The sequence below is a fragment of the Schistocerca americana genome, chromosome 2 (genome assembly GCF_021461395.2).
Source record: "Schistocerca americana isolate TAMUIC-IGC-003095 chromosome 2, iqSchAmer2.1, whole genome shotgun sequence".
Classification (NCBI taxonomy): domain Eukaryota; kingdom Metazoa; phylum Arthropoda; class Insecta; order Orthoptera; family Acrididae; genus Schistocerca; species Schistocerca americana.
This window is the reverse complement of record NC_060120.1, coordinates 175,323,799-175,350,765: the sequence shown is the minus strand read 5'-3', so window position 1 is coordinate 175,350,765 and position 26,967 is coordinate 175,323,799. Positions and strand designations below refer to the sequence as shown.

The following is a 26,967-nucleotide window of genomic DNA, read 5'->3' as shown; positions in this document are numbered from 1 at the left end:
CATTTTTCTTTTTGATTTGGACTAATTTTGGTTTACTAAAGACTATAAGTAACCTTTCAAGATATCGGTCGTCTCTGGCATATATTTCATCATTACCCTGTTGATTTCCTCTTCATTTTTATCAATCCAATGTTGTCTGCCCTTGGTCACTGTTTCTCTTTGACAGAACCTTTCAAATGTGGTTAAATCTTTTAATTTTTTTCTGTGATATTCATTTATTCCACAGATCTTCTTAATGTTTGTTTACAAACAATTTTTCAGAGGAACTACATTTTCCGTTGCAACTGGAATCTAGTGTTGTTGACACTTGAGACGAGACAAACCATTTTAATCCTCAGTTTCTGTATGAAATCACATTTTGTTAAGTTCAAAGTAGTTGCACTGGCAGCAAGGGCTGCGTATCTGAGGATTTATCTGTCTTTTTTTCCTTCTTCCTTTCCATGATTAATCCACTACTGTCAAGTAGTGTCTGAATGCAGTTTTAACTAGAGTGTCATTTTTTACTGAGTGATTGCAAGGATCTCCATTCTCTTGATTCTTTCAGAATCTGAAACTTTTAATACACTGCACTACACGAAATCACAAAGAAAACAATCTCAACCGAATTTTAGGACTTCTTTGATGTTAGTCATGAAATATCTCCATAAATGTCCTCATAGACCAATGTTAACGTAAGACATCTACTAAATTGTACTCAGAACAGGCTTCAACTTATTTTATTGGTTTCATTTAAGAGAAACTACAGGGTGTTTCAAAAATGACCGGTATATTTGAAACGGCAATAAAAACTAAACGAGCAGCGATAGAAATACACCGTTTGTTGCAATATGCTTGGGACAACAGTACATTTTCAGGCAGACAAACTTTCGAAATTACAGTAGTTACAATTTTCAACAACAGATGGCGCTGCAAGTGATGTGAAAGATATAGAAGACAACGCAGTCTGTGGGTGCGCCATTCTGTACGTCGTCTTTCTGCTGTAAGCGTGTGCTGTTCACAACGTGCAAGTGTGCTGTAGACAACATGGTTTATTCCTTAGAACAGAGGATTTTTCTGGTGTTGGAATTCCACCGCCTAGAACACAGTGTTGTTGCAACAAGACGAAGTTTTCAACGGAGGTTTAATGTAACCAAAGGACCGAAAAGCGATACAATAAAGGATCTGTTTGAAAAATTTCAACGGACTGGGAACGTGACGGATGAACGTGCTGGAAAGGTAGGGCGAGCGCGTACGGCAACCACAGAGGGCAACGCGCAGCTAGTGATCCAACAGCGGCCTCGGGTTTCCGTTCGCCGTGTTGCAGCTGCGGTCCAAATGACGCCAACGTCCACGTATCGTCTCATGCGCCACTAGTTTACACCTCTATCCATACAAAATTCAAACGCGGCAACCCCTCAGCGCCGTTACCATTGCTGCACGAGAGACATTCGCTAACGATATAGTGCACAGGATTGATGACGGCGATATGCATGTGAGCAGCATTTGGTTTACTGACGAAGCTTATTTTTACCTGGATGGCTTCGTCAATAAACAGAACTGGTGCATATGGGGAACCGAAAAGCCCCATGTTGCAGTCCCATCATCCCTGCATCCTAAAAAAGTACTGGTCTGGGCCGCTATTTCTTCCAAAGGAATCATTGGCCCATTTTTCAGATCCGAAACGATTACTGCATCACGCTATCTGGACATTCTTCGTGAATTTGTGGCGGTACAAACTGCCTTAGACGACACTGCGAACACCTCGTGGTTTATGCAAGATGGTGCCCGGCCACATCGCACGGCCGACGTCTTTAATTTCCTGAATGAATATTTCGATGATCGTGTGATTGCTTTGGGCTATCCGAAACATACAGGAGGTGGCGTGGATTGGCCTCCCTATTCGCCAGACATGAACCCCTGCGACTTCTTTCTGTGGGGACACTTGAAAGACCAGGTGTACCGCCAGAATCCAGAAACAATTGAACAGCTGAAGCAGTACATCTCATCTGCATGTGAAGCCATTCCGCCAGACACGTTGTCAAAGGTTTCGGGTAATTTCATTCAGAGACTATGCCATATTATTGCTACGCATGGTGGATATGTGGAAAATATTGTACTATAGAGTTTCCCAGACCGCAGCACCATCTGTTGTTGAAAATTGTAACTACTGTAATTTCGAAAGTTTGTCTGCCTGAAAATGTACGGTTGTCCCAAGCATATTGCAACAAACGGTGTAGTTCTATCGCTGCTCGTTTAGTTTTTATTGTCGTTTCAAATATACTGGTCATTTTTGAAACACCCTGTATGAGTGACTAGGTGTTGATATATACAACTGCCAATGCAATGTTTTTCAATAACAGAATAAGATCTACAAAAATGCAAGGAGTTGATAGATTTGGTATGTAAAGTTCTGGCAGACTGTAAATAATTTAGGAGTAGCAGTGACAACTCGCAGAATAGTAGAAGCGTTGCATTGTCATCAGCCAGGCAGGCACAGTATGAAATCACAAAGGAAACTGAATCACAATCGAATTTTAGGACTTCTAGAACTTCTTTGATGTTAGTCACAAAATAAATGGACGCGCGCGCGCGCGCCCCCACACACACACACACACACACACACACACACACACACACAGAGAGAGAGAGAGAGAGAGAGAGAGAGAGAGAGCTACACTGTGTGGCAACTGAAAGCATGACGCTAGAACTGCAGTTCAGCAGGTAGAATGCAGTGAAAGGTCGTGTCGGGTGGAATGGGTGAGGGGAGCAGGGAGGAGCAGAGGAGGAGGATCTGGGGAGGACAGCAGATGGATCAGAGAGTGCCAGAAAGGATATGAGATAGGAATGTGATACATGGGTGCCAGAGCCAGTGAGTTTGTGCACAATTTTGTACATCTACTGTCTCCCTCCAAGCCTTCAATCACCTTCACCCAACCTTCCTCTTGCCCCCCACCTTTTCTCTTCCCTCACACACTTCATCCAACAAACCCTCACCCCAGTCTACTTGCCGAACTGCAGTTCAGGCATTGTGTACTCAGCTAGTACACCATAGCTCTACTGGTTTGTGTGTGTGTGTGGGTAGGTGAGTGGGTGGGTGGGGTGGTACCGTATATGTACTCTAGGTCAAAAAAGGATTCGTCCAAAGGCTGATGTAGTTATAAATGTTATTTGTGTGCCTGTCAAAAACTCAATGCTTCTCTATTTGATGTGCTGTTATCTCTACTCCTAAATTCTTTACCAGCTGATAGATTTGATCTTTTACAATGTCATACTATGTTCATATCAACTGTGTGGTATGCTTTATGGAAACTGAAATCTGTAAGTACTATTAAATTTTTCTTGCAAGTACAGGATGAACATAAAGTCCGGAAACACTTTCAATTATTCATTGCACAAGAAGTAAATATTGTACAGATGTCATACATATTGCATTTTGAAAAGAAACTCTGATTTTTTGTTTTACAAACATTTGACATGCAAACCATGAGTGACCCACCAGACGTCAATACAGTAATTGAATTCTTGCCATACCCATCCCAGCATGGCATCGTCGATTGTGGCGGTCACTTCCCGTATTCTCTCCTGGAGCTCTGCTACATCACATGGTAGAGGCGGACATACACCAGATCTTTAATGTATCCCCACAGAAAAAAGTCACGTAGAGTGAGATCTGGTGATTGGGGAGGCCATTTCATGAAACAAACCCCGCCTTCTGTAGCACAGCTGATCCATCGATGTGGCAGTTCCATGTTCAGGTATTTACTAGCGCCAATTTGAATGGTTTCATAGACAGCTTCTGTTGCAGGACTTTTCACGCTGTCATTGGAGCCATTTCGAGTTCACGGGATGCATGACGCACCGATTTCTTTGGACTCCTTATGAATGTCTCTCATATGTGCCCCACATTCACTTCACTCATGCTGGGACATCCGCTTCTCTTTGCCGGGTGCAAGCAATCTGTCATAACGAATTTGTTGTGCCAGTGGTAAATGGCCTTCCTTGTCAGTGGCTTCCTACCATACTTGGTTCCAAACATCCGTTAACAGCTGTAGCACATTTGTTTTTGTCAAACGCCAACACACAGAAAGCTCCCTCTGCACCTGAAGTCGCCATGTTTGCGACTAGCACTGACTATCGGCAAATTACCAAACTACACTGTGGCGGTATACGTGAAAAAAAACTTTCAGGGTTTCTCTTCAAAATGACATATGTATGATATCTGCACAATGTTTGGTTCTTGTGCAATAAATAATTGAAAGTGTTCCCGGACTTTACGTACAACCTGTACTATTAAATTTTTCTTGCATATATTAGTCCTTCAGCTGATAAGTTCAAAGTTGCAGATTTATTTGTTGTAACATAAATTTTTCCAGAAACCACTTTGCTTTTCATAAAAAAAAAAAAAAATTATTCGCCTTGCTGCTTTTACAGCACTAACAGTGCAATAGGCATTATCTTTATAGCAGGGAGTTGCTTATGTAGCTATTGGCATGTCCTTTGTTTCCTTTTTTGTGTAGCAGGTGTATCAGTTCTTTTTATTTATAAATTTTTCATCCTAAATGCACCAGAGGACACAAAGAACCACAAAATACTTGTAATTCCTCTTAAATAAAACACGCTGAAGCCTGTTCTTATTACCCTAAATACAATTTAAGAGATGTGACAGTCTCTTCAACCATATTCACAATTAACAATAGTGTGACAAGGATATATTGCTACTCAGCACATACAGGATGCACTGAACTGCAGTCAGGCATGATGAAAAGACTGCTAAAGTCTGAAGCTTTGCGTAGCAATCCACCCTCTTCACATCATTTTCATTCTATGCTAAACTTTGCATTATTTGTATCCACAATTAGATTTACCTACATTTTTATTATCATTCATGAGCGCGCGCACACACACACACACACACACACACACACACACACACACACACACACACACACACACACAGAGAGAGAGAGAGAGAGAGAGAGAGAGAGAGAGAGAGAGAGAGAGAGAGAGAGAGAGAGAGCACTTTTAGAGTGTCCTATACATATTAAGTCTCAGGTTTCCAATCAGCAACACTGTTGAAAACATGATTCTAACAAACAGAACACAAGCTAGAATTGTGTAAGTGACGAAATATGAATGAAATAGAAAATCAAGTTCATTGATAACACATAGTTGTTGAAAGATAAATCGGAAAATTGAAAGAAATAAGCACACATTAACTTCTTTTTTAGCCTGTCATGATATGATTTAAGCACAGAACAAATGACACCACCAAATACTATGAAACCAATGTGATAGTAACATTTTATATGCATATTTTATTTTCACACACACCAAATTTTATAATTACTTTTATTAACAAATTAAACAGTTCAGCAAATAAATGAAGAAAAGTAAGTGGTGGGCATTGAATGTAATACTTACTAAGGAAAAGTAGTTTACACATCAATATAATGTTCAATGCAATTATTCAGTCTCAATATCAAATGCTAAAATTGGATTTTCTGCATACTCAGTGCTCTAATTGTCCACAAAAAATTACATTTTTCAAGTGGTAATCCAAACAATTTTCATTCCATGATAACTTACTGTGCTTTCTTAAGATTTTCCATTGCAGACTTCCACAGTTGCAGTTCAAAATGCAAACTGCCATGTATCCATGCTACATATGCCTGAGCTTCAAGTTTAGTACGTGCATCGCATCTGGTATTCTGCATAAATTGAAAGAGAAATAACAACTTTTGTATCACATAAATTAACTGTATCTGATGATAAAGTAAAGTGAAGCAATATCACGATTCTCTTATTATGTACAGTAAATGTCTAACACAGAAACTAAATAGCGATTATTTCACTCAGTAATAAAATTTAGATTCCTGCCAAACGACTGCAATGCTGTTCACAATATATTTACGTGTTCCACAGTATTTTAAATCAGAAATATAGTATTCTTTAAAGTCCTCCCCCAAAAATAGTAAAGCCTAAACAAATCAGAAATAACTAAAATGTCAGTTATCCACGTGAATGGGGAACACCAAACAAAGCTCTTTTAAAAAATGATACAAAATAAAAATATTTCACAGATAAAGTTGACACCTGACTTACATTTTCACAATATACAGGGTGAGTTACTAACTATTGCCACCTAGAATAACTCTGAACATATGATAGTAGCTGAACAGTTTGTGGGACAAAAGTTGCTTGGGACAACGGGGGCCATAATATGAGGTTGGTTTTTTGTCGCTAAGTGGAGCTGCTTCAGAGCTATGAAGGTCAACTCTGTTTTTTTAAATGGGATGCTATAGTTTTGTACTTATTTTCTGATAGCGGCTATCAAGATGAATCCAATGATTTGTAATAGTAAGGTCTTTGAAGGTCAACGAAGGTGGCATGAACATCCATTTACAGAATGTTTATCAAAAAACAAAGATGATGTGACTTACCAAACGAAAGCGCTGGCAGGTCGAAAGACACACAAACAAACACAAACATACACACAAAATTCAAGCTTTCGCAACAAACTGTTGCCTCATCAGGAAAGAGGGAAGGAGAGGGAAAGACGAAAGGATGTGGGTTTTAAGGGAGAGGGTAAGGAGTCATTCCAATCCCGGGAGCGGAAAGACTTACCTTAGGGGGAAAAAAGGACGGGTACACACTCACACACACACACACACACACACACACACACACACACACACACACACACATATCCATCCACACATACACAGACACAAGCAGACATATTTAAAGACAAAGAGTTTGGGCAGAGATCTCTGCCCAAACTCTTTGTCTTTAAATATGTCTGCTTGTGTCTGTATATGTGTGGATGGATATGTGTGTGTGTGTGAGTGTATACCCGTCCTTTTTTCCCCCTAAGGTAAGTCTTTCCGCTCCCGGGATTGGAATGACTCCTTACCCTCTCCCTTAAAACCCACATCCTTTCGTCTTTCCCTCTCCTTCCCTCTTTCCTGATGGGGCAACAGTTTGTTGCGAAAGCTTGAAATTTGTGTGTATGTTTGTGTTTGTTTGTGTGTCTTTCGACCTGCCAGCGCTTTCGTTTGGTAAGTCACATCATCTTTGTTTTTTGATAAATTTTTCCCACGTGGAATGTTTCCCTCTATTATATTAATATCATTTACAGAATGTGTTTGAAGTGATGACAATTGGTATCAATGCAGTGCTGCAATCTTCTTACCTCGGATTGAATGGTATTCCTTATCACTTCGGCACCTATCGAAGCACATGCCTCTCTCGTATATCGTGCAAATAGTAAATATTCGTCGAGTACGGCATATCCACCTAATTTGCCACTGACATGTAAACACCATTCGACAATTTTGTAATACAACACTAACAGGAATGGTAAGACTAGTGACATCGAATCAAGCAAATGTGAATGATGCATTGCTTCAAAGAACAAGTTGATATGCTTCTCATTTATGGAGAGGCCAACGAAATTCAGTGAGAGCTAGAGACTTATACGCTGAAAGATATACTCAACATACTGACCCTAAACGTCATACATTTAAATATATGTACGATAAATTGAGAACAACTGGATCTTTAATGCATTGGAAACATATCAGGCAAAGGAAAGTTACTAACACGGAAACGGAAATTGGTACTCTTGCCACTGTGGTTCGAGATCCTAGTGTTAGGTCGCATAAAATCGCAGGGGAATCTGACATGAGCCAGGGTAGTGTTGTTCATGTTCTGCATTGCCATAAATATCAGCCTTACCATATCAGGCTCCACCAAGAATTAACTGGTACGGCTTGTACGTGTTGCATTGAATTCTGCCAATGGGCTCAACTTCAGATTCAGAGGGGTGACACATTCATTAATTTGATTTTATGTACTGACAAAGCTACATTCATGAACCATGGAAATTTTAATTTGCATAACATACATTATTGGGCATCTGAAAATCCATGTCGGCTGCAGCAAGTTGCACACCAAAAACCGTGGTCGGTGAATGTATGGTGTGGGATTCTGGAGAACAGAATTATAGGTACCTATTTCATCGAAAGAAGTCTTAATGCTAGGAAGTACACCACATTCCTGCAAGAAACATTACGTCTGTTATTGGAAGAAATACCTTTAGGAACAAGGAACAGAGTTCGATACCAACACAATGGGTGTCTGGCACATTTTTCGCTGTTGGCTAGAAATGAATTGCAGAGACAGCTCCCAAATCATTGGATTGGACGGGTGGAGATGCGTAAGGTGAGATTGTGAAAAGCCTACTGTTGCATTAATATGCCACTGACAACATCTATGACCACTGAATAACAGATCTAAAATAAACATGAGCAATTATTATACAGTGTAACCAAAATATAAATAACTCAGTAAGTTTTTTGAAACTTGGGGCAGCACCATTCAATTTTCATGAAACCATGGCACAGTATGAAATTTTTGTTGAGTCAGCAAATGTAGTAAAATATGGCACTGAAGATCATCTGAGCTCTCTATTTGTGATATTTTTCCTCAGGAGCAAGTAGTCTGGTCACACATATGAATATAATCCTCAAGCACTTGAAGAGCTGTGGCAGACACTGGAAACACTGTGTCTCCCAGCCCTAAGTCCAGTATTACACTGTAGAAGACCTGTCAAATACAGAATCTCTGAAATTGTACTGTGGTGCTTTTATCACAGTTAGAATGTGGCCCTAGCTTTTGTAAAAGATTTGCCAAAGAATTTTGACAGTGTAATACAAGACTAAGAAAGAGCTGCTGCTCATGTTTCCACTCACTGTTCTGAGACTTCATAGGAGATTTAAAATGACAGTACTATTCAGTATTCAGATAAAGATTTACATATTCACAGCAATTAAACAATAAATAAGATCTACTGAATAATATGCACAACTTTTCTGTTTTGTATTTATCTAATTATTATTTTTTAAGTGTTTCAAAGTAATGACAAGTATACAAGGTACTGCTTACCCTTTCATTCATTAACACAGGACATGCAATTATTCCCGTGTGTGTGTGTGTGTGTGTGTGTGTGTGTGTGTGCGTGTGTGTGTGTGTGGGCGCGCGCGCGTGTCCAATACTATTTGGAACACTTAATACAACAGTGGTTTAGAAGGGGCATCTAGAAGTCGTCTGTTGCTGACAGTTTCAACTCATCAAGCATCCAACATGTTAGCACGTAGCAACCTTTGAGGTCAGTAAAACCAACTGATTTGTGTGTATATATATAAGTACAATATAACTTCTGCGCAATTTCAGTGTTCGTTGTAAATGTGTGTGTGTGTGTGTGTGTGTGTGTGTGTGTGTGTGTGTGTGTGTGTAAGTACAATCTAACTTCTGCACCATTTCAGTGCAGTAATGTGTTCATTGTAAATAAGTATTATAGTAGTTGTATTACGTTTATTACCTTATAAATAAATAAAAAACTTTTTTATTTTAAATTCAGTGCATTAGTATTTGTAAAATGACTTTCATATAGTGTTCATTAAAAAATGACGATCATTCCACTTGGGACCTGTGGAATGGTACATTAGCTTATTTGTTTTAGTTGCAAATATTTGTCATGTATTGTTGTTTTTCTGACATGTTCCACATCCTGGAGGACCTCCTCACTATGGATCAATTGGAATGAAAGCAAATTTAATCTAATCTAATCTGTAGGTACCTACAGCGTGAACCAAACTACACCGAGGTATAAGGGCAGCTAGCACATCATAGAGTAATAGGAGTTTCCTAGATTTCTTACCATTCATTTAACTCTGTATCTGTACTGCATTAAAACACACTGATGAGACCAAACATTATGACCACCAGCTTAACAGTGTGTTGGTCCATCTTTGAAACACAATACATCATGCAATTCCAGCGGTTTGTGGGAGTGGAGCTTCCGATAGTATCCCAGATGTGCTCCATCGGTTTTAGATTGAACAAATTTCAACGAGAATTCACTGCAATGCTCCTCAAACCACTGTAGCACCACTCCAACCTTGTGACATGGACAGTTATCCTGCTGGAAGATGCCATCACCATTGAGAAAGAAATAAACCATAAAGGAATGCTGGTGGTCCATAATAATGTTCACACAATCCACAGTGGTCAAGGTGCCTTCAATTACTACCATAGGTCCCAAGGAAGCCTAAGTCAACGTACCTCACACTATAATACTGTTCCCACCAGCCTGCACTCATGGAGAGGTACACATTTCGAGCAACTGTTTGCCTGCATGACAGAGTATCTGGTCACAGCCACCAAATGGTGTAGCAAGAAATGTGATTTCATTGCTCCATGGTCCAATCTCCATGAGCCTGTGCTCACTTCAGTCACATTTGGTTATGTCATTGGGTCAACATGGGAACACAATTAGGTTGTCTGCTGCAGAGCCCAATGTTCAATAATATGCACTGAACAGTTTGCTACAAAGCACCTATGCTTGCAAAAGTAATGTACTCTGCCACTAGATCTGACACAGATTGTCAACTATCATGCATTACAGAGTGGAAATCCGACTTCTATGTTCTGTGATGTAGTGTGAATGTCCAACACATTGTCACCTATTCAGGTATTCATAATCCCTCAAACACATTGTGCAGATGCTCTTGACAGTAGCATCCTAACAGACAACAAGCTTCCGTATTACCAAGATTCAAAGGTGAGAGGCCATAACAATCTCCCCTGTGTCAAAGTTGCTTATGTCACTGTGTTCCCCCCATTTGCAGCCTCTTGGAAACAAACTTGTTCCATTCACTCATTGTACATGCTGTCGACAATAGTAATGTCCACTTCACTCTTTGCCCTCATGCATTCAGTACTGCTTGATTCTGTCTCGACTTTTGTTTTTCCTGTAGTGTTAGTTGTATCAACATAGCAGTATAGATACACCGTTGAAAAGTTGGCCAATTCTTGCTTTGTTTATGGGTTCACTCAATACAACGCACATTATGCTGAGCTGTTCTCACAACCACCAGGAAAGTGTCTGACCAGTGTAAAGTCTATATTTTTTAAATTGATATTTCTGGAAGAGGGAAAACAACCTCATTTCTTAAAAATAGTCTGTCCTAGGTACAGTACACAGCGAAATCATTATGAAGATTTTTTTTGCTAAAATTTCAGTAAGTGTGTCTCATAGTGCTCTTTTTGGCACTTCCACAGATATTTCAGTTCCTGAACACAATCTTCCACTTTAATTAGATATTTTTATCTATACTTCAGTTCTGTACAAACACTGCCAATCTAATGTTCTCGTAATAGTCAATATCATTGAGAGTGCTTCGCAAAGCAATGTTGGCAGCATTTGCTATGAGGTGCAAAAGGAAGGTAAGAGGACTGTCCTCAGGTAGTAGAAAAGTAGCCAATGAGAGTCCAGTGAGCAAAGAATGTGTTTGCAACAATGAGTGGAATCAAAAAGTACTTGCTCAAATCCTAACGGTGACACGAAGAGCACATATGCTGTGCATTAAAGAGGGAACAGTGATCATATCACAAATTATAGCAATATAATTAACTTTGTAATATAAATATATGTGTTTTTTATAATAATACAAGCGAAATGACAATGCAAAGTATGTGAGATGTATGTGACCTGTGTTCACAGACTATCTTCTGAATAAGTATTTGAAATGGTTGGTTAATGTAGCTGGCTGGACTGCTATAAACCAATCTAGCAATGCAACCTTCATTCCAAATTAATAATAAAAAATGCAGAAGGTGTGGTGACAAAAAATTAAGGGAACCACAATTTACCTGCAAAGAACATCGAATGATTTGGTCTTTCACTGCCACCTTTCTTTTCTAATTCTTCCACATATTTTAATTCAGGAAATTTTTTCTCTAGCACTGTCACATTCCTCTCAGTAGAGGCGGTTTGGTACAGTGACTCTTCTATGGACGCTGCCATCACCTCTCGCATCCCAATTTCCGCAGTTTACAATCATTCCAGTCTCCTTCATTAAGGCTATCATTGTCATTTCTTCCTTTTTAAGAGAACAAATTATCTAGTATGTCAAAGTGCACTTCTCATTGCCTACAATCTGTCTGCTCTATTCTGGGGCACAGTCGTTTCACTGGAAACCACATCATCTGCGTGCTTATTATTACTGACACTGGAAACAGTTCTTAATGTATTTACTCTTGACACTGTGTCTAGGTTAAGGATAATTTTCTGTGGTAAGTTAAGCAGTTCTGCTTGTAGGTCACGAATAATACTGGGCATGAAATGTATTGAAAACACAGTGGAAGCTGAAACAATGCTAACTTTCTGTGGCCCTCTGTACTCATCAAATTGTTGAGCAGTATATACCTATAATTTGGGCTCACTCTACAAATAATTTTGTTTTTAACTGAAATTAGCATTTTTTTTTTTGTTGTGTCTGGCATGTTCTGGACTCTCATTACTTTTCAACTGAACATGGCATGTAACTGTACACACAATGCAGAACATTCACTAGCTTTGTAGAAAAGTGTACGGACACTGCTAGCTTCTTCCTGTCACAAATAGTTACCACACCGAGATCAGTTCATGTCGCATGCCCACTGAGTGCCTTATCTTATTGTGAAGTTATCATCACAACTACCATTACTTCACTCAGTTTGTTGTGTGAACACAGATCTAATTGTCCAGTACTACCGACTGTGTCTGCCATAGGGCCCAATGCGCTTAGTACAAATGTTTGTTCAAGGCATGCACTTCTTTTGCTCTGTCTAGAACACGCTATTCCAACTTGAGTGCCTGCAGGCAGCCAGGTGTCCTTGGGCACAGGTGGGTGCGATGGGTAAATAGCCTACATGCAGTCAGGCAGCTTGGCTGCAGTCTATGCGACTGTATGCCTCAGCTGAGCACTTGTGGGCAGGGGTGGTCAAGTGGTCACACATGTGCAGAACACTTGCTACAGGGCCATCTAGTGAGTGGGCTATACTACCTGCACCTGCCCGTGGATGAGCAGAGCAACACTTGCAGGTGCATTGGAACAGCCTTGTCTAGTACATTATTCATTACCAATATACAGCACAAAATGCAAATGACAAACTGACTGGACCCCTCTGAATTTTAATGCATTACTCACATGTATTTTTTTGATAATGTTTCGTCAAACCAAACCGCAATTACCAACAACAAAAAATTAGAAAATGGAAACTTATAAATAATAGCTGCAAATGAAACCTCAACAATGAACAATATAGACAACACAGAAATAAGATCATACTCACCTCGCAAAGTTTTTGAAGCTGCAGTGCGTATGTTGCAGCCTTTCGTAATCTAGAAACAAGGTGAAACTTTTTCCTTGGTTCTGTGTTTGATTCTTGGCGCAGCTGCATTGCATAGCCCCATGCTCTTTCAGCCATCATCAGTGGAATACATAAGTACCTGCAACAATAACAACACACGTATTAATGTGTAAAAATTTTCAAACTATTAAAAAATTATACAAAGTATATATAATTCTACAAGCCCTAATTTATTAAAAATTAATGCCCATTTTATAATTTGCAAATACATCTTGCCTCCAAAACAAACCTTGTTGTCGTCAAGAGTGAGTACAAGAACGATTGAATCAATATATGTATTAAATACAAAAAAAACATGATTTTTTATCTATACACCATTTGCCTCGATACAACACGTTCAGTGGATGCTGCGAGGTCAGATGCCAGTTGCCACGTGATACTAAGGCAGTACCATCATGCCCTTACAGCCAAATAACATTCCTCTTTTCTGATGTCACACGTAGTTGGCCCCGGTTTTTGGGATACAGTTTTGGTCTCTATAAACTGTCGCCACATTTGAGAAACAAAAGAACGATTCACATTAAGCCACTGGGCTACATCGGTTTCCAACTGTTTTGCTTCCATTCTTTCTACAGCCTTCCACCACAGAGAGTCTGGCAGACACCTTCCCTATGCCATGCTGCATCATCTGTGACCGTGTACAGAGCGATGGGGATGTGGGACTACCCGGCAAACACTACCCCATTTGGTAGGTGCCCTAACATCATAGTTAGTGAGATTGTCCATTGTCTGGAATGCCATCTTCTTCACATAACATGATTGTACAGACATCTGTTGAGAGTTTGTATGATTATGTCATGAATGACACACAGGACAGAGAAACAGTGGTTTGTTGCTTTCATTTTGAATGCTACTGGATATACTACAAAGCTTTATAAGGAAAAAAATAAATTCCACAGGTACGAAGTTTTGGACATAGCTATAGATAAATACCTGGGCAATGCGGGGCTTCTCTGCTAAAGATTTAATACTTCACAGATGTCAGGAGGTTGTTTAGTCTTTCTGGAGTAAAACAAGCATCCTGCCACAGGACAGTCCAATACTTTATACTGAAACTTCAACTATCCAACTGTGTTACATTCTTCCACTCAGCTGGAACTACGTTCTTCAAAGTGGAGTCTCACACAAAATGACAAACTGTTGAGCAATTTGCACATATTGTTTGGGATCCCCGTCAACAACTGTCTCGCTAACTGGAATCAGCATTCCTTTTTTCGGAGACATGATTGGCAATTGAAATCTCACTGATTCTGGCCTTCATAATTTGGTATTTTACATTCCTGTGTAACTGCACATCCATTGTAGAACATTTGCTAGCTCTTGCTGTTGCCTTTTCAATAAAGTTCTGAATCTCTTCAATACGACTGGGCTCATTGTCTGCATAACAGATGCCATGCATGTCACCGGCATATGTATGATCATGTGCTAATTATCTAGAGAACTTGGGAAATCATTTAGATAATATATGAAAAAATGGAGCCCTGAGGAATTCCAAAATGCATATTTCTCTTTTCAGTACTTCTCCACCATCATATATAACTTCTGCATGCTATTGTCTGCCTTTTAAATATGTTTCTAGCAATTGTGTGGATTTTCCAGTGACACCATCCATCACAATTTTTGATAAGAGTGTATCATGATGTATTGTATCAAAACCTTTGGAAAGGTACAGGAATACTCCTACTGTTTGGAACTTTTCATTTATTTTCCCACGTACATGATGGACAAACTGTACTATTGCTGACATGGTACTTTGACCTCTTTTGATACCGGGCTGGAAGTCACTTAATATGTAGCATTACTGTAATGTTCCAAGATGCTTTTTAGCATTACACTAGGGGGTCACCAGTGGTTTTGGTACAGACAAAGTACATAAAAAACTTAATTCTATATTGTAATGTGACATAAAATGTGGAATCAGAAAGTGTCCATCATGTCAAGGGTAAAAGTTATGACCTGCAAGTTGTACAACATAGCTGAATTTACTGTACAATTTTTAAGTCTTTGTGTTTGAAAGGAGTGTGATAAAAATTAGTGCAGTGACCTTTTTTGTTCTTAACTTTAATGTGAACTACTTTTTAAATGTAATATGAAACATGAGTGTATTTTACATTGTGTATTTAAAACCTCCAGTCACATACATTTGCTTACTCTTCCTTCTACATTATCTCAAGTCTTCGAATTTTTCTTTTCTTTTTCAGGAATTGATCTGGCTAAGTTCATTCAACAGAAAAGTGTTTTGTAGGCATTGAAAATACAACATGAAGAAATCAAAATGTGGATGTACAAACCATCCCAATTCATTTTGTTGTATATGTGGTGAATTCATGACAAGGAAACAAAGACAAATAATTTCTAACTTACTGAAGATGTCGTATCATTTATTCTTCAAATGCCAACTGGGAGATCAGGATAAAGATTGGGCACCTCACATAACTTGCACTAGGTGCAATTCTAAACTAACACAATGCCTGAAAGGAAAAAAAAAACACTTACCACTTGGCATACCATTGATTTGGCGAGTGCCTCAAAATCATGTTGATGATTGCTACTTCTGTTCGACTAATGTAACTGGCTTTTCATCAAAGAATAAGAAGATTATTAAGTACCCTAACCAGCCCTCAGCAATTAGACCTGTTCCCCACGGTGAATACCTGCCAGTTCCAACTCCTCCACTAGTGTGGGAAGAAGTTCCTAATTCTGATTATGAATCTACAAATGTTGTGGGAGCACAATGTCAATCAAGTGAAGAGGAGCACTTTCCAGAACAAAGACCATATTTAATAACACAAGCAGACTTGAATGACCTAGTTCATGATTTATACTTATCCAGGAGCATGCAGAAATTTTATCTTTACGTCTTAAGGAATGGAGCTTACTTGATGAAGAAACAAGAATTACTCACTTTAGGCAACGTAATAAAGATCTGATGACATATTACCATATGGTGGGCAACATTTGTGCTTGTAGTGATGTAGTAGGATTAATGAAACAGTTAAACATACCATATGATGCTGCTGAGTGGCACTTGTTTATTGACGCTTCCAAGACAAGTCTGAAGGCTCCGCTATTGCATAATGGTAATACATTTCCACCTGTACCAGTAGGGTACTCTGTGACTATGAAAGAGAACTATGTAAATTTGTCAGAGATACTTGAAGCTATTATGTATAAGGAAAAAAAATGGAAAATATGTGATCTTAAGGTGATTGGTTTACTAACTGGTCTCCAAATTAGTTTCACAAAGTACTGCTGTTTCCTTTGTCTTTGGGACAGCCATGCAACTGATAAACACCATACAGTTAAACAGTGGCCACCATGAGAGAAATTGGCTCCAGAGAGAGAGAATGTGAAATATGTACCTTTGGTGGATTCTCAAAATGTTTTCCTTCCCCCACTGCATATTAAGCTTGGCCTTATGAAGAATTTTGTCACAAGAGTGGACAAAAATGCTAATGGTTTCATGTATCTATGTGAAGTGTTCCCTGAATTAAGTGACACCAATTGAAAGAGAGGATTTTTATTGGGCCACAAATCAGGAACTTAATGTGTGATAAGAACTTCGAAGAAAAATTAAGTCAGTTAGAACTTGCAGTCTGGTATTCTTTAAAGGATGTCGTTGAAGGTTTCCTAGGAAATACAAGAGCAGAAAACAGTGACATATTAATGGGAACTCTTTAGGAGAACTATAAAAATCTTGGATTCAGAATGTCACCAAAAATGCACTTCCTTCATTCGCATTTAGATTTCTTCCCTGTCAATTTGGAAGTGGTTGGTGATGAACATGGAGAAATGTTCCATCAGGACATTTTGCGAATGGAAAGCCACTATAAAGTTGGATGGAACCCTTCAATGTTAAGTGACTACTGTTGGTTTTTGAAGCATGAAGGATATATATCCCACAGAAGGAAGTTTTCATCAAAAAGACTCAACTTTCCACCATCAACATCATCACTGAGCAAATGAATGTTGCAATTTTTCTTGTAAAACTGTACATCAGGGCCAGAACACTAGAGCACACAGTTTTATGGCATTAAGTTTGTTATATATTGTCTAAATTTAATGTAGACCACCCTGGTCTCTGTTTTTAGATATAGGCATTTGAAAAACCTCTGTAACAAAAAAAATTGGAGGGTGATGGCAAAAATCTAACTGCATTTTCAGATTCAGCAAGTCCAAATTAGTTACGTCCACCATGTTTTATCTCTGTACAGGAAAAAAAGTTTTTTGTTGTAACAGTGTTATTTTTTCAATTAGTCTTCTGGATGTTGAGATTAGATCAATAGATCTGTGGTTCTGAACATGTTTTATTTCTCATTTTCTGTGTAAAGGTCTGAGTATAGCCAATTTCAACTTGTCAGGGATTACACTGTCTTCAAGAACACAGTTTATTAGATGAACCAACGGTTTCACTAGCTCATATTTACATTTCTTCAATACGAATGGAGAAATTCCGTCTAATCCTACAGAGTTTTTGTATCTAAGGCTATCAATGAGCTGCAGTATGTCATTAGTGCCTACTGAAGGTAGTGTACTGCAGTTCTGTTCATTAATGGACTCAAATGTATGTCATGCATCCACCTTATGCAGACATCACTTTCAATAGTATTTATAAAGTAATCATTAAAAATACTAATAACTAGAAGGGCAGCAGAAATGTTATTCACAGTTAATTATACATTAGTAATTTTACTTTCTGTTCCATTTTTTTCTAATTTTATTTACAACTGACAAGCAAGGCTGGATAATTCTTTCTGCTTGTATGTCTTCTTTGTGGAACTGATACTTGCACCGCTTGGAGAGCTCCTTATATAACTATGTGTTAGTCACCCTGTGCATGCTATGAATGTTTTGTGTTTCTCCTTTCAGAACTTTTGTTTTAACATCTAATGGTACAGCTTTTGGTATTAAAGGTGGATTTTTGTGTCTACGTCTACATGGATACTCTGCAAATCACACTTAAGAGCCTGGCAGAGGTTCATCGAACCACCTTTACAATCATTCTCTATTATTCCAATCTCGAACAGCGCGCGGAAAAAACAAGCACCTTTATCTTTCCATGCAGGCTCTGATTTCACTTATTTTATTATGATGATTGTATCTCCCTATGTAGGTCGGCATCAACAAAATATTTTCGCATTTGGAGGAGAAAGTTGGTGTTTGAAATTTTGTGAGAAGATCCCGCCGCAACAAAAACTGACTATTTATAATGTCCACCCAAAATTCTGCATGATGTCCTTGACACACTCTCCCCTATTTCTCGATAATACAAAACATGCTGATCGTCTTTAAACTTCCTTGATGTACTCTGTTAATCCTGTCTGGTTAGGATCCCACACCGTGCAGCAGTTCTCCAAAAAGAGGATGGACAAGCATAGCATACGCAGTCTCTTTAGTAGATCTGTTACAACAAAACGCAGTCTTTGGTATACCTTCCCCACAAAAGTTTCTGTGTGTTCTTTCCAATTTAATTTGTTTGTAACTGTAATTTATAGGTATTTAGTTGACTTTATGGCCTTTGGATTTGACTTATTTATCGTGTAACTGAAGTTTAACAGATTCCTTTTAGCACTCATGTAGATGACCTCACACTTTTTGTTATTTAGGGTCAATTGCTGATTTTCGCACCATCCAGATATCTTTTCTAAATCATTTTGGAATTTGTTTTGATCTTCGGATGACTTTACCAGATGATAAATGATAGCATCATCTGCAAACAACCTAAGATGGCTGCTCAGATTGTCTCCAAAATCATTTATATAGATGAGGAACAGCTGAGGACCTATAACACTACCTTGGCGGATGACTGCGAACTGTGGCCTCTCTGACAGGAAATCACAAATCCACTAACATAACTAAGACGATATTCCACAAGCACACAATTTCACTATAAGCTGCTTATGGGGCACAGTGTCAGAAGCCTTCTGGAAATCTAGAAATATGGAATCAATTTTAAATCACTTGTCAATAGCACTCAACACTTTGTGTGAGTAAAAAGCTAATTGTGTTTCACAAGAATGATGTTTTCTAATTCCGTGTTGACTGTTTTTCAATGGACCATTCATTTCGAGGTAATTCATAATGTTCGAACACAATATATGTTCCAAAATCCTGCTGCGTATCGACATTAATGATATGGGCCTGTAGGCACTGATTGTGTCCTGCCACTAGAATACTATATATATGACCAGAATCTCTTTGGATTTTCTATCCCAGGTTTCGAGAAAAACTTTTGTTGTGGAAACTACTATAAGCATCTCACACTGAAACCCACACTAAAATTCGAGCTTCTGTAAAAGATCATCGATCTTGGTGGTTTCGCGTTTGTTTAAATTTTACGTGCTTTTTTTGTTGTTTCTGTAACAGTGTTCTGACCCGTTTTGTATACCAAGGAGAATCATCTCCGTCGTTTGTTAATTGATTTGGTATAAATCTCTTGACTGCTGCCCATACTATTTCTTTGAATTCAAGCCACACCTGGTCTACACTTACACTGTTAATATGGAAGAAGTGGAGATTGTCTCTCAGGAAGGCATCAAGTGAATTTTTTTCTGTTTTTTTGAATAGGTATATTTTTCGTTTATTTTTGGAGGCTTTGGGGGTTACAATATTCAGTCTCACTACAGCAACCCTGTGTTCACTAATCCCTGTATCCATTTTGATGCTCGTTATTAGCTCAGGGCTATTTGTTGCTAAGAGGTCAAGTATGTTTTCATAACCACTTAACATTCAAGTGGGCTCATGAACTAACTGCTTGAAATAATTTTCACAGAATGCATTTAGCATAATTTCAGATGATATTTTATGTGTGCCTCCAGATTTAAACATGTATTTTTGTCAACATATTGAGGGTAAAACAAAGTCACCACCAACTATGATTGTATGAGTTGGGTATATGTTTGAAATCAAAACAAGTTATCTTTGAACCCTACAGCAACTGTATCATCTGAGTTGTGAGGTCAGTGTATAATAATGGAAATTCCTGGATGGAGGAGTATGTAAAATAAGAGGAAGGCAACCACTAATCTGCAGCAGGTAAATGCACGGAACACAGAAACACATAACAGAAACAACATTCACACTAGCTTTGGAGCACTAGCTCCTTTTCTAGCTGAACTAAACACACACAGACACCCAAATGCATACTCCTGATGCCACAACCAAGAGACTGTTCCTGTGGCCAAAGGAGTGTATGTTTGGGTGTCTGTGTGGTTGTGTGTGTGAATATGTGTACTTCAGTTAGAAACAGAGCTAGTACCGAAAAGCTAGTGTGAATCCTGTTTTCTGTTGTAGTTTCTGTGCTCCACATATTGATGATCTGCTTTAGGTGAGTGGTTGCCTTTCCCTTATTTTATGTACTCATCTGAGAGGTGACCGTTTATGATGTCCAATAGATGATGTGGTCATAATTTGTTATAACATGAGCTACTGAACTGCTTTAAGTGCTAACTATTCTAGTGACTACTAGTCCAAGTAGATCTTACCACATAGGATAGAATACAATCTGTGAAACAGTTGCTTTCTTGACAGTCATGTAAAGTGTTTATGTTCAGATTTGCAAGTACGATGAGATTTACACTTTTACAACCTGACAGTTTACTGAAAACTCCATAAGCGACTTCATGAAAACATCAAAATTTCTAGAGGGGAATCTATATATTCTTATAACAAAGAAAGGAACAGTGTGAAATACGAATCTGAGAATTGCAATTTTGAACTATTTATAACGAAACTTGTACACCCAAAGCACTCTTTCTGTGATCGTTATGAACTTATTTCAAGTAAAAGTACATGTACAAGTGCTGTACTATGTATTTATTTACTCACAGTGACACGATTTGCATAATTTGAACTTATGCAAGCCATATGCCAACTGGAAAGGAAATTATGAAATTACTTTTTCTCACATAAATCGCAACACCACCACCTTTAATGTGTGTTCTGCAGTAAGATGATGTTACGGTATAGCCTTCTGATTTAAATGATTAATGTTATCTACTGATTTCTGGTGTTCTGTAACAACATCCTGTGATAAATGATTCAGAGGCATCCATTTTGCTTCCTAAGCCTTAATACGTTATAATACAAAAATTATAAATTTCCTGTGCTTACTCGTATCATGACCATGGAGACTGGCTTCACAATTTGGTCCTATAGAACTACGGTGTAAATAAATAAATAAATAAATAAAACTAAAAAGTATTAAACCTGCTGTGTATAATGGTGTTTCTAGCAAAATATTAAAATTTTGTGCTGACTTATTAAGACTCCCCTCCAGCTACCTTCAAAATCAGACAATGACTCTGGGCATATTTGCTGACACACTTAAAATACTCAGTAGTAACACCCATCTACAACACTAGAAATAATAAAACCAACTCTAATTACAAATTTATATCATGCAAAAGTGTTTGGGAAATTGTCCTATGACATAATACTGCCTCATTTAACAGAGCAGAACTTGTTATTCACCTCTCAGTTGAGCTTTTGTAAACAATCCTCTGCAGAAAAAGCTATACACTACTTCACATGTGAAGTGCTAGTAGAGCTATACAAGAAAAAATTATTCAGTTGGTATATTCTGTGACATTTATAAAGCCTTTGATTGTGTGGATCACAAATTTCTACTTACAAACTAAATTATTATGGCATTAATGGCATCCTTCTTGTATGGATGGGATCCTACCTCCGTAAAAAAAAAAAAAAAAAAAAAAAAAAAAAAAAAAAAAAAAAAGCAGGGAGTCTCATTAACAGACTATCTCAGGCACAAAAATAACATGAGAATGACATGACATGTGGAGTGCTGCAGGGATTAGCACTGGACCCACTCATGTTTCTAACCTACATAAATGATCTTGCTGATTACACAAGCATACTAATTGAGGGTTCAAATTTGTTCCAAGCAGACACAGCTAAGATAACAACTGAACAGACCTACAAGTGATTCAAAGTTGACTGTTTAAGTCTTAAACTCACAAAGAATCATGTTATGCAATTGCAAACAGGCAATAGTGATCCATTAGCACCAGAAGTAGATATCAATTGTCCTTCACAGAATGAAGCACAGTGTGTAAAATCCCTTGGGTTACAGCTGGATAACAAATTAAAATGGATTCAACACATAGGTTAATTAATCAAGAAGCTCAGTTCAGTGCATTATACCCTTACAACATCATCATCATCATACAGGACAAGGCAGCTAACATTGACACCTCAGAATATCCCACATCACGAGACAGTGCCATTGGCACAAGAGACAAGCTGGTTAATGTGATTTTGTGCTCTCAGCACTCTCCAGTGGCAGCTGTTTGCTTTATATGGCTTGCCAACTACACAGTCTGTTCATGAAAATGTGTAGAATTCCTACGACAGCTCTATTAAAATGTACATTTACTTTCTTGACTGTATCCTAGTCATGTTGTTCTGCCTGTGCTATACATAAATAAAAACTTCAATATACATAAAAACATAATAACACAAAAATCAAAGATGCATGTCCACTACATGTCCAATCAGGAAGGACATTAGCTTATAGAAGTTCACCAAATCGAACAAACTTACTCCTGACTTAGGGTGCGTTTATAACATCATATATTACAGAAATTACTTCTATTAATTTCATAGGAAACAGTCACAACATTTTAGAAAATGCATGGGTGGGAAAAAAAGTTGGGATAAAGTGGGATGTGAACCCCTTTCAATCCACCTCGTTTCTGGATCATGACACCTCAATCAACTACGCTATGCTGAAACTCAGCTGCTATTGGCCTCTTATTTTACTAAAGGCTTTACTTGCTGAAAGGTAATTATAACAAATGTAACAAGAGTGACACCTTTTCATGGATTGTTGTCTTAAAACAGCTTACTCTTATAACATGTGAGCTATAACACAAAAATACTTTAATATGAAAATTCTTTAACCATCAATATGACATTTTCAGTCATTTTATTACAACAAATCGTACCAATACCAATTTGTTCTCAAGCCATTCAATGTGCTGGTGCTCAGAAATAGCATCTATTCATAGGGTCTAACATATAACATAAAACCCACCGAATATAAGCTTCTACTGAAAATGACACATACAGTCTTGCTTTCTGGCTGTGACGTAGGGAGCATTCTTGCTTCCTGTTGGTTCTACTTTTTTATCAAAACATCACAGAACTTATTTTGTCAAACAATGGAAAATTCAGGATGGAATATAACAATATAATGAAAAGGATAGTTGCTACTCACTACATAGTGGAGATGCTGAGTCGCAGAAAGGCACAACAAAAAGACTGTCACACAATTAGCTTTCAGCCAACAAGGCCTTTGTCAAAATTGGACAACACCACTCTTGCAAATGCAACTCAAACACACACGACCACTGTCTCTGGCAGCTGGAGCCAGAACTTATTTTGTGTTTCACGTGAAAAAATGGCTACTCAAAGAGAAATAGCAGAAAGTGACATCAGAAAACTCGCAGAGTGCCACATCTACTGTAACTAACTTATCCCATGTGCCAACGGTTTTAGAAGTATCTCTCATTGTGTTCATTTGCATCTCTTTTGAATTATGAAATTATCTTGTGAGGTAGTGCAACTAAAGTAAAAAAGCTGTTTGTTCAGCAGCAACATGCTATATGAACACTAAAGTACATAACCAAACATCTTGCAGAATACGTACACTCACTTGTCAATACATTTCCTCCTTAATGCTTTGAGTAGCAGTGGTTTCTGCCTCAAACCACAATTTTATTAATTTTGTTTTGACGTATCAGTGTCGTTCGCATGAAACCGCTGATGCTATTGCAAGACAGACATCTAGTGGTACAATGAGGTACCTCTATAAATGTAGTACATTGGAGTGGTCATTTACACATTCAAAGTAACAATTAGTGTAGAGATTGTGCAACATGACTGTAGGAAACTGTCACGTGTACTTTTTTTTAATTTTTGGTGATCATACTGAGTGCCTCAATGACTGTGAAAATAAGTGTATGTAAAGCTACTGCAATGTAAATTTGAGTTCGTAGTACTGCTTTTGTGACTAGTTTCAAAATGAAACCACTGGGATAGTACGTACTATTGATAAAAAAATTTTAAATGTTAGGTCCATTTTTGCTTGTTAAGTAGGACTATAATTTGTTTTAGGCATTATGAGTTCATGTCAGTTTTGAGATGTGGGATTGCATCTATGAAAAATGGGAAATTGCTTTCAAATATATCACACAAAATGATGGGTGGTTGAAAATTTTATAATCCAGTGGTTCCAAAATGAACCTGCCTCTTTCATCAGTTTTTTTCAGAATTTGTTGCTTGCTATGATAATCAACGTTAATTTTGTGAAAAATTTTAAAATCATGTTTTTTCATATTGATGGAATTCAAAGGGTTAATGGTTTATGTTGCTGACAATAAAAACCAGCTTCTGCTTCACTGTGATTTATAAAACCATAATACAAGACACACAATACTTTTCATGCAGACTTTACCTCCTCGATTAAGGTTCAGAATGAAGTTATGTACTCTGGTGGGAAGATATTCAACAAGCTTCCATCTAAAATAAAGGAAGAGAATGGAAACCCTTACCTATTCAACAGAAAAAAAAACCTCATTAACCACCCTTCTACAAATAATCCAAATATTTAGATTCCAGGCTTGAAACATTCTGTTAGATAAATGGTAAGATCAGTGTTCGCCATACTGCTAGAAAATAAGTAACAACATATTATAAATAGGGCTCGGTACCAATATACAAAGAAATATTTCCTTTGGAAAATACAATTTTAGTTGAGTAAATATTAAGATATTAATTAAATAATACCCAATACCTTTGTCTCATGTTAATGTATACCTTGATTCTTTCCATATCCCTGAAGGTTCTCCTTCATGATGGCACATACAGGGATGAATGAGTAAGCTACAGAGACATCATCCAGTTCAAAGGAATCAATTTGAAAATGGCAGCTCAAATGCTTTTAACACCAATGTAGTTACCAGAGCTGTTAATACTAACAGTTTGCTAAATTGCTACACTGTCCAATTGCTCCTTGGAAGTTGCAGTTGTAATTTGCAATTAGCAGAAGAGTCTGCTGAACCCATGAGAGACAAGCAAATAGTGATTTTAGAATGGTTGGCAAATGAAATGCCAGTTTCAAATAAGGACCTCCCTTTATGAGATAGGTGATAGTTGCAGCTGAGTGAAGTGAAAGGAGAGGAGATGTACAGGGGATGTTACAAGAGGGCACTGGCATTAAAATAACCCATTCATGATAGATTCCACATGGGTACAACATAATGCAATACTTCAATGTTAGGTGGACAAGAGAAATTCACTATGTTGGTAGGAAAGCAGGCTGATTCTTATAGATAGTGGCTAGATTTATCAAAAACTAGATTTCTTGTTAGATGATTCAATTGTGATATAATTAATAAGCAAAGCATGGCTCTCATCATTCTTCAATCTTGTCTGGACCCTTTAGCTCCATCTCTATTGGCATTTTCTTCTACAAAGTTTTCAAGCTCACATGTTCATTCCTACATCTAAAACAATTTAAGGCTGCATGAAGTTGTAAAAATGTACAATTCACAGAACCACTGGTCTGTGCTTCAGCAGCAGTAGTTTTGAGAACTGATGGAAGTGATTGAAACATAATACAGCTACTGTGAAATAACAAATCTAACTCAGTTTAAAAACTATCTCAAATACAATTCTTCGGTAGTACCTACTTCTCATCTTTCACCATTGTTTCTGTAACATCTTTTCTCTTGAAGTGGCGCTTATCTCCTTGTGTAACCTTGAGTACTTTCCTCAACCGCCTGATGCGACGAGAACAGTAGCACCTGTGGGTACAGAGAATGAGAATTACTGCAGACATACAGATGAATTACCAGTAAGAGTTATTTACGCACTAATGGCAAAAGACAAAGGCATCTAAAATTAATATTTCTGTTGCCTGTTTTTCCAGAAAATTACATTTCCAACTTTAAAAAAAAAAAAAAAAAAAAAAAAAATAATAATAATAATAATTATGAACTCATGGGAAATCAACACACTCCAGCACTTGCCAATAATATCTTTTCACAGGTTTCAACAAAAGGTTGTTTGGCTGTTATTACTAAGAATGTCTTTTGCTTTAGAGTCTGTTCAGCAACTAGCATGTCAATACTTCAGCATCTGTGATGGGTATTCGAATAATATTGGGCACCCAGTCTGCTGCTACTCTCTCTTCCTCGGTGCTCTGTGCATGCATCCTCCCTCATTGAAACAGCAATGGATGTGTTTTCATATGGCATTTGTGTCACCTCGTCTACAATCATCTCTTTCAAAAACAATAATACAACTTACTTTCAGACCATCCCTTGTATGTGTGTGGACCTAACAATGTACATGTCATAACTTATTCTAATTTCCCCTGATTTCATCTATAATTTCCATTTGTTCCTTCCTACCAAATGTTTCCATTATTACCTTTCCAGATTTCCATCTTTAATTATCCACTACCTTTTCAACTTTGTGATTTCTTTCATTGTCTGATTTTCCCCCTCCACTAATTGCTTCTTAATTACATTTTCTCTTTTGTTGCTCATATTTGTACCTCTAAATGTTTCTTGTTTTAGTTTGTCCTCCCCTTATATCTAAGAGTGGCTTCCCACAGGGCCACTTTGCAGCGATCCTAAGTGGTTTGCAATCAGCTCTTCCGCTGATCTCTGTGGCGCTGCTATCACACATTAGTGGCATTGCAAA

General features: G+C 37.9%; 1 protein-coding gene across 1 annotated transcript in view; it reads right to left on the bottom strand.

The window, feature by feature from the left end:
* The window catches only part of LOC124594900 (signal recognition particle subunit SRP68), a 72,840-nt gene that overhangs the window by 29,471 nt on the left and 16,402 nt on the right, over positions 1–26,967 (bottom strand). The window contains exons 3-5 of the mRNA XM_047133375.1: positions 25,950–26,063; positions 13,159–13,315; positions 5,566–5,687 (exon numbers count right to left, since the gene is read on the bottom strand). Coding sequence (XP_046989331.1) covers positions 5,566–5,687; positions 13,159–13,315; positions 25,950–26,063 — 393 coding nt within the window. The remainder of the gene's footprint in view (positions 1–5,565; positions 5,688–13,158; positions 13,316–25,949; positions 26,064–26,967) is intronic.